The sequence below is a fragment of the Atta cephalotes genome (genome assembly GCF_000143395.1).
Source record: "Atta cephalotes unplaced genomic scaffold scaffold00007, whole genome shotgun sequence".
NCBI lineage: Eukaryota > Metazoa > Arthropoda > Insecta > Hymenoptera > Formicidae > Atta > Atta cephalotes.
In genome coordinates this window covers 2,240,610-2,254,746 of record NW_012130071.1, presented here as the reverse complement: position 1 = coordinate 2,254,746, position 14,137 = coordinate 2,240,610, and the positions used below count along the sequence as shown (strand labels likewise).

The 14,137-nt window shown below is 32.0% G+C and overlaps 1 protein-coding gene across 1 annotated transcript in view; it reads right to left on the bottom strand.

Annotated features, from left to right (window-relative positions):
* Nucleotides 1-11,657: 11,657 nt before the first annotated feature.
* LOC105626911 (uridine phosphorylase 1) overlaps nucleotides 11,658-14,137 on the bottom strand; it is a 16,615-nt gene continuing 14,135 nt past the window's right edge. Inside the window, exons 4-6 of the mRNA XM_012208203.1 lie at nucleotides 13,202-13,387; nucleotides 12,225-12,557; nucleotides 11,658-11,843 (exon numbers count right to left, since the gene is read on the bottom strand). Of these exons, the coding sequence (XP_012063593.1) occupies nucleotides 11,658-11,843; nucleotides 12,225-12,557; nucleotides 13,202-13,387 (705 nt within the window). The remainder of the gene's footprint in view (nucleotides 11,844-12,224; nucleotides 12,558-13,201; nucleotides 13,388-14,137) is intronic.

Genomic DNA, 14,137 nt, shown 5'->3' with positions numbered 1-14,137 from the left:
ACACACACACACACACACACACACACACACACACACACACACACACACACACACACACACATATATATATCTAACATTCCATCGCAGTGATTGCACATATTGAGAAATAAACGATGATTTTTAATTAATATGTCGTTTTGTAAATAGATGTTTTATTCCTGCATAAGTCAGTTAAAGATAAAATAAGGACTAATTATTTTCTAGTTTAATTAATTATTTCTTCACTGACATAAATTTCAAAAAATAATTAGTTTTATATATATATATATATATATATATATACACACTAGAAAAATTAATTTAACTAATTATAAGTAATTATAAGTAAATTTTCTAGTTTAACTAATTATTTTTTATACAATTTAGATTTTATAAAAAATAATTAGTTGAATTAGAAAATAATTATTATTAGTCCTTATTTTATTTTTATTTTTTGTGATTTACGCAGGAACCGCAGAAATAAGAGATAGATTCATATAGATTCATGTGACAGACTCATAATATCACGTAACAGATCACGAGTTTCAAATCCTGCATCACATATATACGAAAAAATTTCGTAATCCGTACTGACTACGAGCGGAAACTCTTTAGATCTAATTGACTCTTTGACTAGGTTCAGACATATAGGGACTGATAAAGTTCTACCCATTTCTATTACTACTAGTACTACTACTACTACTAATACTACCATTACTATTATCCACTACTATTACTACTATTACGCAGGAATAAAATATTTATTTACAGTTGAATGACATATAGTTTAATTTGTAACGTTTAAAAAAATTGGATATTTAGAATTTTTAGTAATATAAATATTTTAGCTCATTACGAATTATGTCAAATAGATCTGAAATTGAGATTATTTTTAACTGAAATATTAAAATTAGTACGTTTTTATTGAAAGAAAGATGATTTAATGATTTTAATATATATTTTTAATAAGCTTGTTAAATTCTACTCTCCATTACTGTTCATTACATATGTATTGACCTTGCTGTTTCACATCATGAATTTGAACAATCAATGAATCGCGAAACATCGTTCCATCAAAATATTCCTGTTTCAATATAAGATCGCGAGCTCAGCTTAAAGTCAGAATTTTGAATTTTGCATATTGGCAAATACCATCAATCCTTTTATTCTCAAATGTCGACCTTTTCTCCCGAAACTTGTAAGAAATTGGATCGAGCATGAAAGACACGCGTTACGTTTCGTAAAAGATCGTCCATGCAAGAAGATTGCACGCTTTATTATCTTGGTAATAAGACGAAAAGCGAAATTCTTCCCGCGCTGTTGATGTTTCGCGATGAGAAGCAAGTCGAGAGCAGATTTTAACGAGTAACACGATCTTCAACATGACGCTCTGGATTAAGTGCTTTTGATGGAATTGACCGAAACTGAATACGAAGTTTTTGTGACGCTAATTAACACTTATCGCTCTGAATATTCACAGAAAACAGATAGATGCGCAATAATTGGAAATACGAGCTTTATCACGAGAAGAAAAGAATACTATTCTTTAATGAATATCGCGATTCATGCAGTCTTATATCATTAATTCTAAACTTGACAAATCTAAAGAAATGAAGATTATGTTAAGGTAGAGAAGTCGAAATAACGTAAAGGGAATATATGAGAAAAAATATATGTACATATATATTAATACTTTTTCAATAACTTTATTAAAAAATTATTAAGATGAAAATATTGTACAATTATTGCATAAGTGTTTGATTACGTAACCAATAGATTTAATTATTAAAATAAAACGGAAATGTATCTTAATGAACGCTAAGTTTAGAAGCGTAAAACTATATATCAGTCGAGTGTTAATTGTTAATAAGCGTCTCAATGATATTCCGTAGAATGGTGCTAGTTGGAATACCAAGTGAATTTGCGTTGATGAGTAACTTTTATCGTATGAAAAACGGTGGGTACTAATCGCGTAGTATATTTAAAGTAAGTATAGTTCTTAAGGTAACACACGCGTTATGCTCATAATTTTCTGCTTGCTCGACGACGATACTATCGATTCCCGATTCTGGATTCGAAACTTTCCTCGAGCAAGCAGCCGAGATTTTAAGTAAGACTCTAGTCCTGTAAATACATAGATAGACGAAGGTATCGATCGAAAAGCGTGTGATGAGTTTAAGAGTTTTTTAACTCTTGTCTCTCACACACACACACACACACACACACACACACACACACACACACACACACACACACACACACACACACACACGCACGCACGCACGCACGCACGCGCGCGCGCGCTAATGATTGTATCGGTGAGGGAAAGATATTGCAGATGTACGCGCTTTATAAGCTTAATTGTATTAAAAAAAAGGGATATTGTTAACTCTTTGGGAAATATATTATGAAATAATATATTATTCTTTTTTTATAGGAATTTATCATTTAATTGTTATTTTACGTTTAAAAAATTAAGAGAAAAAGTCGATTTTTTGTACTTTCATTTCAAATATACTATGCAGTCACTTATTTGTCGTGTGAAATCAGCTCGAAGAGTTAACAAATGGATATATGCGCTTTTGTTCACCTAAACAAATCGAAGCTGTGAGTTGCGAAGGAGCACGAGGCAGTATATCGATATTGCTCTTCTGGATACTCAGACCAACACCAAGGATTTAATTATAAATGCCCTTGTCCCTTACATGAATAACGAAGATTAATACTAATGGGCGAACGGTATATCGATCATCGAAACGCCGGCGGATGAACTTGTGAACTTTCGCCAGTCACGGTTTCGATTCTGTTTTACAAAAGTATACGGTGCATATAATCCGGAAAGCCTCCTACGTGCTCCTGTGTCAACGTGTTAATTATTCCATCGGGTTTGATCGAGGATCCCCTCGGAACTGAGTGACCCTCGGTCGAAATGCCGTACACGTTTCGCCGAGAACTCGAAGCGGACAGTTGAACTCGATAAACTTGAAGCTTGAGTTTCTGGATATATTCGACAATATATTTACATTAATCGTAACGGTCTAGTACGCATACACTTGTATGTAGCTCACTCAATAGCATTTGTTCGTATTGTCGTAAAATAATGATTGGAGACGAAAACAATATTGCGTGAGTTAGTAATCGCGCAGGCGAATTCATTTGATCCACAAGTGAGAACGAGTAGAATCTGCGATTTTGATTGACGATTTTTATTTTGATGGTGGTGTAAGAATCGAATTCTTAAAAAGATTACAATCCGTATTTGGTGGGCGCATTTTAATGATTTCTTTGATTTTTTCAAATCTAGATCGAACAACAGATAGAAAAGCAGAATCATCTTTATTGGTGCAATCTAATCTGATGTAACGGTATTCACTCTAAATCGCTTAAATAAGATTTTCAGGATTTGATTTATGCCACTATCATAATAAGCAGCCCTAAGTCACGATATGGAAGACAAGGGAAACTGGTGTGCCAAAAAGTATGACAAATTTCTCTTGCGAGACGAAACGTTGTTCATGTATCTTTTTCTCCATTTTGCTCCATTTCATCCCACTGTTCCACTCTTTGACACCCTAGATATGACATCTGAAACGTAATGTAATATCGCTGAAAATGAAATTATAATTGGATGGATTCCGTTTCTCCAAGAATCTCATCAATGCCTGCTCAATATCTTCATGGAACCGTGGGATCATATGGTTAAGTTCATAAAGAACTTTTGAGAGACATTTATGTGGCAAATTTGTTGATGAGAGTGATGCTTTTACTATTGAAAGATTCAATATAGTGGACGAACTTTTTTTAGAATTAGAGAAAATTAATCTTTCTATATACGTTTTAGTATTAATCCTGGAATTAAATTTGACAGAATTGAGATTAATTTTTTTAGATTCTCAAATGAATTGATCATTGTTTCGCTGAAGCCTTCGATTACTTCAGCGATACAGACTAAGTCGAGTCGTTTGCTATGCTCAAGTTTCAATAGAAAGAGTCAATCTCGTATTCTCGCTCTGTTCTCCTCCAATCGATTGACTTGTTTTATTCTTGTGAACGATGTTAATTTCCGAGCAATGTGATTAAACGAATTGCTTCAACGTCGGTAAGGCTCAAGATCGGAAATTAACGCGATTCTCATTGCTTTTCGTTCCTTTCCTAAATGCCAGAGAGCGCATTCTCACGCTGCAATCGGTGATGGGTGATGGCAGAACTTCGGTTACATAGATAAGAGTGATACATTTTTTCTTCTTTAGGCAACTTGTGATAGTACGCGTAGGCATGTAAGATTAATTCAAGTGAATATTGTACTAATTACGAGTTTGATTCTCACTTATATGAAGCCTATAAACGAGCAAGTTTGCAGAGTGCAATTTGCCTCAAGCGATTTACAATAAGCTTATCCGTGCTAAAGCCACGATAATTTTTCTGTAATCTGAGAAATGAATTCAGAATGACAGCCTTCTTCTCGCTTTTGTAATTTCAAAGCTCGCTGTAACGCAAAAGTAGGTGAAATCTGCTTTGAAAAGTTTGTAATTGAATTATTAATCTACATGAAAATGAAATTGGTTCTAATTATTAACAGTCTAGTTACTTTAAAAGATAAATAATCTTCGTTCACGGAAAACTAAACAATCATTTTAATGGCATCGGACGGATGAAAATCGAACAAGGATGAACCTTGTCTGACTCTTGTTTGTTTAAAGGCTTCACGTAATATAGACGTAAGAGTACGATATATACAATAAATGTATGTCGTTATGTCGAATTGAGTCTATCCGGTGGGACTCGAGTGACTCGCATTCACGGTACTTTTACGATATAATTATATATAATTATAATATATAGCTAAGATAAAATTTATGATACATCAAGATGAGTTTTATAGCTGTTGATTATAAAGAGGCTGATTAAGTTTAGATATTGTTCCAGTGTACTCGATACATTTGATATAACAACAGTTAAAGATATTCGTACAGTAGATATGCGTTATTATTATTATTATTATCATTATCATCGTAGTTTAAGACAAATGTATCCAACAATTTTGTCCCGTTTCTTAAACGCGTTCGACGCGATGCTGACGCCACGATGAATAGAGAATAAACGCAGTATCTCTAGAGAATAGAACAATTCATTATCTATTATGATATAAAATTGGATAATATATATATCATTGTCATTATGTAAATTATCAATTCTATATTTCCGTCACTTGTTATATATTGTAATAACAGTTGAAAGATGAATATCTATGTAATATTACAAGGGATTATTGGAGAAACGATGAACAAAATAGAAAATTTTAACATTCTACATAAATCGATATGTAGGTCATTGGATACAGCGAAAATTTAATTTTGCAAAACCGAGCGCGGGCTTGCACAGCTGGTGCGGTTTTATACTTACGTTCCTGGTGAACAGCGACGGCAATAAAAGGAAGTAGTTATGGCCTATACGCGCGTGTAGAGACCTAAAGAACCGAATATAACATCTAACTGTACGTTACACAAAGTGCTGCGAGCCCGTGCGATATAACTTCCGTTATAGCGCGTTATGAGACATGGAACCGGACGACATTTATCATTCGAGAGAAGGACTCAAAAAGAGAACTTTTTGTAAGAATGAGAAATTTTTTTATACGAATTGTCGACCGGTTCGATAACACTTAACGTGCTTTGTTTCCGAAATGCGTCTGTTAATATTCTCTCTGCTTTTAGAGTGAAATCTCTCTTTTAAAGATTGAAAATTGAGTCGCTCTTTTTCAAGATTATCTATAATTGATTCTTGTATTTAAGACTGTTTTAAATACAGTCACGAATCAATCAGAGGACCGTAATAGCATCTTGAAACATTAAGACAATCTTGAAATAGGGACGAACTATAATATCTTACAGTGAGATTCCATTCCAAAGAATTTAGAGAGCTTGTTTAGTTGAATATCGTTTTCTGTCGCAAACGGAAGTGCTCTGAAAGAGTAACAGCGGTAACGATCGACGGCGTCACACTTACGAGACGAACGCGAACGAGACGGATATATGAATCTCCCCACAGGCATTTTAAAAACATTTTAAGCGAGACCCAATTAACATAGTGAGATTGTTACGTCTGAACATTGATGTCATCATTATTGCTATATGATATTATCATCACGCTATCCGTCGTTACTATTATCGTCATTGCCGTGGCGCGGTGACGAAGTAGTGCTCTATACTCGATATTCAGTGTCGATACCTACATCTAACTGTATATTAATAATGATCTGTGTAAGGAGTTGAAATTCCAGTATAATAAAATCGCTCTTCATATTCTCGTCCTTCTCCCTCGACACTCCCGATCACCGTGCGAAGATGAATCAAGAAATAACAATGCATCTCCGTTTTTTCATTCTTAGCAATAACAAGAAAATAAATTGTCATTATTATTTTTCGATCGCCAAATGTATTCTGATGAATGCTAATTTTATTACTAACTTAAGTATTTTATTTCTTGATTATTACAAAATTAAAACGATCTTTTTTTTAAAACCTATGAATAAAAAATAGAAAATAAGAATAAAAAGCAAAGCAGATTTTAAGAGATAATTTAATTTTTCTTCAGAAATTATAATTTAATTTACGTCAATACATATTATATATTTCCTTTTTTTTTGTAAGTAAGATGATAAAAAAATCAGTCAATGCCTAATACTGTCTAATATATGAATTGTTCTTATAGTTTCCTTGACAATATTAAGAGATTAAATATGACTTTTCTTGGAATATATCATGTCTGTCCATTTCTATGGATTTGATATGCGGATTTTTCACGAGGGAAAAACGACGAAGCTAGAAGCCAAATTGGATCATCGATCGACACTTAAAGTGAAAACTGATCTTCAAATGTCCACCTAAGTCTGTCAAAGAGGCGAGCGGTCGGATTGTCAAAGAATTTGCAAAGTCCTTGCGTAATGCATCACTTCTTAATATTTACGAAATATGATATTCATCCTCAGACACAAGTTTGTTTGTTATTATTTCATAATGCATTATCTTATAAATATGCATTATCTTTGCATCTTCAGCCCGCCTCTTCATGTCTTTATCACATTTTCAGATATAATAAGCAATTTTCTAGTTGAATCCGATTATCTTCTTCAGGAAGGAAATACAAAAAATTAAGATTGTCAAGTACATAATATTTTTTTATTGTCCTTTTATAACGTACAATCAACAATAGTATTTTTTTCTTTCTTTTTATCCTTCTTTTATGTAACCCATGTGCCAGGAATCTTAAAAGGACACGTTAGATGTCTTGTGGGTTAGTGTATAAATAACGGTTTACAGTGACAATACAATTAGATAGCTGATTATTAACAAATTTACAATGTAGAACGTCTGGCCGACGAGACATATATCTCTCAACGAGACATAATAGATCAATAGTGTATATATTATATGCAAGGGAGGTAGGGGTAACAACGAAGGTTTTATTAGAGTAATTTATAACATTGTAAGTAGAGAAATAGCCATTACGCACTCGCGAGGAAAATAGATAAGATCGTCACACGAATATACATACATTTTACGTATCAATGTTAGGTACATTTTGTTAATACTCCTCGTACACGTTATAAGTACGCATCACAGATATGTCGTTGTTCGTGGAACGAAAAGAAACGCGAAAGGCGATAGCAAGATTCGGTAAGAATATATGATTGTTCCAAGAATGATACGTATTAGTAGTAAGACTTCAAAAGATTCAATTCTTCCTTAAATAACGTACTTGGAGATTTTTTGCTATAAATTCATAATTATTCATCTATAATTACTTAAAGGATTATGTGGTGTGATTAATTTTGTTTTTTAAGGATCGCGAGAAAAATAACATTTATTTTCAAAAGATTCGAGTCTTTTTTTTTTTAAGAAACATGTTTCAAAATGTTTTACCATAAATTTATAATTATCCATCTCTTTAATCATTAAAGTAAAGAATTTCACGTTCAGGTGATTAATTTGTTTTCTAAAGAACACGAAAAATTTAATAGTAAGACTTATTCCTAAAGGATTCTTCTTTAAAAATGCACTACGAAATGTATATCTGAATTTTAAACAGTAAAAATGTTTATGTTTTTGTGAAAATTTCATTATAATGCGAACGTCTCTCTCAAAAACCTTACCCTTCGAATAACAAAGAAATTTAAAGAATAATTTTGCACAGATTTTATCTCATTTTCATTTTTACATTTTTAACGAGAATGTTATAAAACTTATTAAAAAGGTGAAAAATTATACATTTACAAAAAGATTTTTGTCAAGACATTAAAATAAAGGATTGAACGATGATTATATTGCTTTTTAAGCAAAGAGAAATTTAATTTTTTCAATTAAAAGATTAATTTTTTTTGAAAAAGTGAACCATTGTTGTTCTGAATTAAATTCTAAAAATTCATAGAGCACTTGAACAAAATTTATGCGTGAAGATAATAAAAATGAGTACCCTGCTATTCGTGTACAACTTTCTTGAATATTTTATAAATTTTATTTTGGACACATAAAAATAATCAAAAGTAAAATCTCAGAGCACATGTTTCAGGTAAGTCAAAGAAAAAAACACAGTAAGTAAGTAAAAATGAAAGTATTGCCAAATTTGTTCGTTTGGCATCAATATGCCGAAAAATTTAAGAAAATATAAAATAGGAAAATTTCATACTATTTCACAATTACGATTGATATTACGTATTCGCAACTCCTCGCGCCGCAATGACGAAGGCAAATTGTACGCATCAGCTAACAACCATCTTAATATCAGTATAATAAAGATGTATCGCATAATTATACAACTTTGCTATCTATTATGTAACGAAATATTAATCATAACGAACAGGACGTAACGTGGGCGCTCAGGACTAGGCAGTATTTTTTTCGTTAATACGCAGTTTCGCGTTATGATTGATACGAAATCATGAGGAAGTGCAAAATATTGCTTTGTATTTTATATTCTGTACTTGAATCTTCATATTTTTAATAATGTCTTCGTTGTAAAGTATAAAATGTTACGGGATAATTAGAAATTTCTATCTTGAACCTAAAATACATTTTAATGGTATTTGCCAAATCATATGGACAAAGGATCGCTGTCATTAAAATTATCGTCGCACATTGCCTTGTTATAGAGATTATATTTTGTAATTTATAATTAATAATTACATTTCCTTGTATTTATAATGTTTGTTTTGCGATTAATATATCTTTCGTTTTAATTTAATTATAATTTTAATTTAATTATATGCATAACAGCACATGAATTTTAAATATTTTAAAATTTTAAATATATACTGAAAAAATTATTAAATCTTAATATTTCTTTAAATAGTAAGTATTTAAATAGTCTTTAAATAGTAAGTATTTAAATAGTAAGTATTAAATAAACATTTACTTGCAGAAGTACAGTAAATACATTTACTCAATAAAAAAATTAATAGTTAAATAATTAAATTAATAATTTTTGTAGCAAATAACTATATATGTATATTTATTTAATAAATATTTACTTATATAATTATTCGAACAAATATTTATATTAACAAATTTAGTATTTATTTTTTTTTAGTGTATACGAAAATGGGTTAATAAACGTTATAATTTTATGTCTTAGAAATTTATCTACTGTTCTGAAAATATCACAAATAATTAATGGCTATTAAACTCGCGTAACTTCTTTTTCTTGATGTAATAGAAAAATTTGAAAATCTTCCTTGTTTTTAAAATTTTTTAACAAAATTGTAATATTCAACATTTAAAATTACGAATGTTTTACTGATCAATCTTGACAAATACGTACAGAAAAGTATCAAATATATACGTACGTATGTTATTGCAGTTACATTGTTTGTGACAAATCGGTCATTCTCATTTTACTCTATTATAACTTATATTGGTCACAGCAGGAAACCGAGAAAGGATTAATTAGCCATTTTTTTCTTCTTTCTTAGGCACCTGAGTTTCAATATTCCGGAACGCATACGAGGAAAATATAATTTGTTGAAACGTTACTTTTATTGTAATTCCTAATTCAATCTCCATGCAGTTTAGGACGTTTATTTTTGCGAATGTGTTCCCGACATCTATATTGCGTGTATGTGTACATAGTCTTCGCCCACGTTACGAGTAACAGTCGAACGAAAACGCGCTATTTGTTTGACTATATTTATATATATAATTCTTTTATATATGGAATGTGCTTTCCTATCCAACTGCTAAAAGTGCTAATACATAGATTCCACGTCGTCGGGTGCGTACGTTACATGCCGACGGACGCGCGTAGCTAAATTTACAAGTTCTCTCGAAACTGCTCTCGACGCAACACGCAAGCCATAATAAAATCACGAAATAGGTCCGTTAGCGGATTTCGTCTAATTTCTCAATACAAATCTCTGAAGATTTACGAGAGAATCATCATCGCTCGTTTAACGAGTAAAAGAAAAAAATCGTCCAAACATTGTGCATTATTGGCGAATGCGTAAACGCGTGTTGCAGCGTTCTTGTCAGCGAATCCTAAAATTAAATCTCTACAGAACTACGTGATACCGATTGCATCATTTTGATTAACGCCTTCCAAATAATTTTCTTATTATAGCGATTATAATTCTGTACATTTTGGATGTACTTTTTATTGATGTTTTAAACAGCAAGAATTTAAGTTAATGATTCAATTGCAATTTTTACAGATCGAAAAACAATTTTTATTAATTACGATCAAAGATCACGTTGATCAAGACTGATGCAATCCGGCCTCGAAAGATATGGTCGTGAAAAATGTGCATTGTTTTCGAGCGCAGTTCGTAGTAAGTTTCTGCACATTTTGTACTTGGATCACCGCACGAAACGAGCAGTACAACTTTAGCGGTTGCTCCGGTATTAATTTTTGGAGGTCTCAGGAATTAACGCGTTTTCATGGTGTGCGCAACGGCGGCGTGCTTTCTCGCAAAGCGAGGAACTGTATGACTCTTAATTATGATTATTATATTATTATTAATAATCTACAGAACGCAGGATACGGGGAGCTCGTTGATAAAATAAATTAATGTCCAATTGAATATTTAACAAAATTGACATACGCACAGTAAAGCTGCATTTCATTACTTACTGTGACTATTGAAAATCTATGATAATGTGTGTAACATGAATTATAGATTTTCAATATTTATTGCAGTGAATAATGGAACGCAGTCTAAAATGCAAGGCAAGACTGCGTAATTTAACTGTTACAAGTCAACCGTTCTCGGAAGTATTCTCATCGACAAAATTTTTTTTCTTTAATATTTCGAGCGGGAATCTATCTAAGGGAAGATTTAATTAACGAAGAAGCAGATTTGAACAATTTGAATATTATGCATAGAAATAAAACGTTTACAATAATTTGTCAAGAAACGCCTAAAATATCGTATTGTGATGCATGATATGTAAATTGTTCAAATGCTCCTTTCCTATGCTCAAATCCTTCGTTCAATTCCTCTCTTCTGTACTTCAATACTTTGTTATCACGCGACTTTCTTCGCGAATTAATCAACTTTTCGCGAGCAAATAAATGGATACAACAGCTTGAGCGGCATAAGTACATCCGATAGTCGAGCAGACGGCGACGTGTCCGATCTTGGGAGATCTTCGCGGCTGCACATTTAGATTAGATTGTTTAAGAATCATTTAATCGTAATTCTCAGATTCCTGCTGTACCAGTTTGAATCGGCGTGGACTCTTCACGTACATGGAACCATGTGAGCCCTCGAGAGAGAGGCGACCCTTGCGCTGAAGGTACATGGTGATATAGCGTGCGATCAGCTTCTGTGGTCGCATCTGCCATTCTTCCAACACTTCTTTGGGCGCCAGAACCTTTACAAATTATGAAGATAATTTAGAGGTGGTTCTCGATTAATTTCGAAAAATTAAACATTCAATAGCGTTGACTGTTCGCATATTGAATTATAGATAAGTTTAATTATAGACAATCTGAATAAATTAGCAAGCTGTAATGTAACTATATTTTGTTCATTAATAATTCTGTGTTCGACAAACAATATGCATTTACTTCGTGAAATTGTCACAATTTTGCAAAGTGCATATAAATGAGAATGCAAATTAACTCGCGAAAGCTCGCTGTTCGTGACGCAAAATTCATTCAAGACATATATATATATATATATATATATAGGATTCTTCGCAAGCGTAGAGCTTAGTGCCGAAAATACATAAATTACATAAATTATATAATACCTGGTCGCCTTTGAGTCGGTCCAACAGCGTCACGCACACGACGGCGGACTGGATGCCGGCGTGATGTGTTAGAGCGGCAAAGCAAAGGCTTTCCATCTCGATGTTCACTACGCCAGCCTTTTGTAACTTCATGAGGTATTCCATTTTGTCGGCCTCGGTGAATTCACAGAATGCGCCGTCCAGGCGGCCTTGGCCCTCATAGAAGTCGTTTGAGCACATAGTTTTGCCAATCACGGTGTCATAAGGATCATCGCGATGGGCCAAACCCTTTAGATCGCGAGCTAGCTGTCGGTCGAGTTTGGCTGGTCGACGCACCAATTTTCCAAGTACCATCTGCAACGCACTATCATTTAATACTAAAACTATTGACAATTAATTTGTACTATTTAACTGTAATTTGTACTATTTAACTGTAATTGATGTTTGCTCCGATATTTCCTTAATTGGTATTTGCAAGTCCAGTGTACATATTGTTGAGTCAACTCTAGTTTTTAAGTGATTGAAAAATATATGTATATATTTTATGTAATGATGTTAATAAAAATTTTATTAACTTTATTTCAATATGTACTAATTTTCCTTTGTGTAATTATCATTACGTCCAAGAAACTAAAAATTATCATAACAATGGTAATTGTTATTTATTATAATAATTTTGGTAATCACGAAGAAAAATACATAGAAAAATCTAGAAATAAAAAGATCTCCGAATAAAAAACATTGTATAATTTTTATACAACATTGAATAATTTTTATAAAAAACTACAAACCAGACTTTAATATTTCTAGTGTTAATTCTCCTAATTCTTTTATATTGTAAATCATAATCGTGAATCGTAAATCATAGTCTGCAGACAAAATTAATTAATTAATTTAGTTAGAAAAAATAAAAACACAATAATATAACAAGCTTTAAACTTATCGAATTTTTTTCGCTCTTTTTTATTATTATATATGTATTTTATAAAATCACTAACCAATTCCATATAAGGTTTCATCATTTCATCGAGAGCTTCTTCTGAGATGATTACCGTACCACCTTCATGACCGATACCACCGCAAGTGCCAATCCTGATGAAAATTGGATCCTTTACTTTTGCATGGTACATCAGCTTGATAACTTCATGGAGCAGAATGCTTACTGAAGGTATACCCATTCCATGCTAAACAGATATAAATATTTTATTTATACATAGTCGTGATTCCTTTTGTTAAGTTTCCTTTTTCATAAAATTTGATAGTAATATTTATTATAAATGTACCTAAAGAAAACGGAACCGATTATTATTTCAATATACATATGTCTTGTACTACAAAACTTATACTGTGATATCAGATTCGTTCACTTATAAAGACTCCGAGATATTTCTGCCAAGATTTCAATAAATAATAATTTCTTTCAACAAATAATATAATTGTGTTCTGCTCAGCTTGCTCGGCACACTGCGTGTGTAATTCGCGTAAAGCGATAAAAAATGGTTTAATCGTCCTGGTGTGTAAACAACATAAGTAGAGTACAGCGGAATAAAGCAGATACCGAGCGTGATTAGTGTGGAATGTTAGCGGATTTATTTGCCTGCTAGGAATGAATTGTCTATTCCATTATGTCGGCGCCACATTCAACCTAGAGATTAGAATTTTGCAACATTTTCTTTTTGAAGAAACATTGTGTTCTCTTATTAATAGCATCATTTTTTATCGCGATACTCTGCAAGAATTTGTTTTCTTCTTTAAATTATTGACATTGCTTTTAAAGATATTACTTATTTAAAATCAGTCTTTAATATATATATATATATATATATATATATATTATTTTAATTTATTATTATAANAATATAATTAATATACTGTACGTTATTTTATTTATTACTAACTAAACTTAACTTAAACGTACTCCTTATACTAATTTA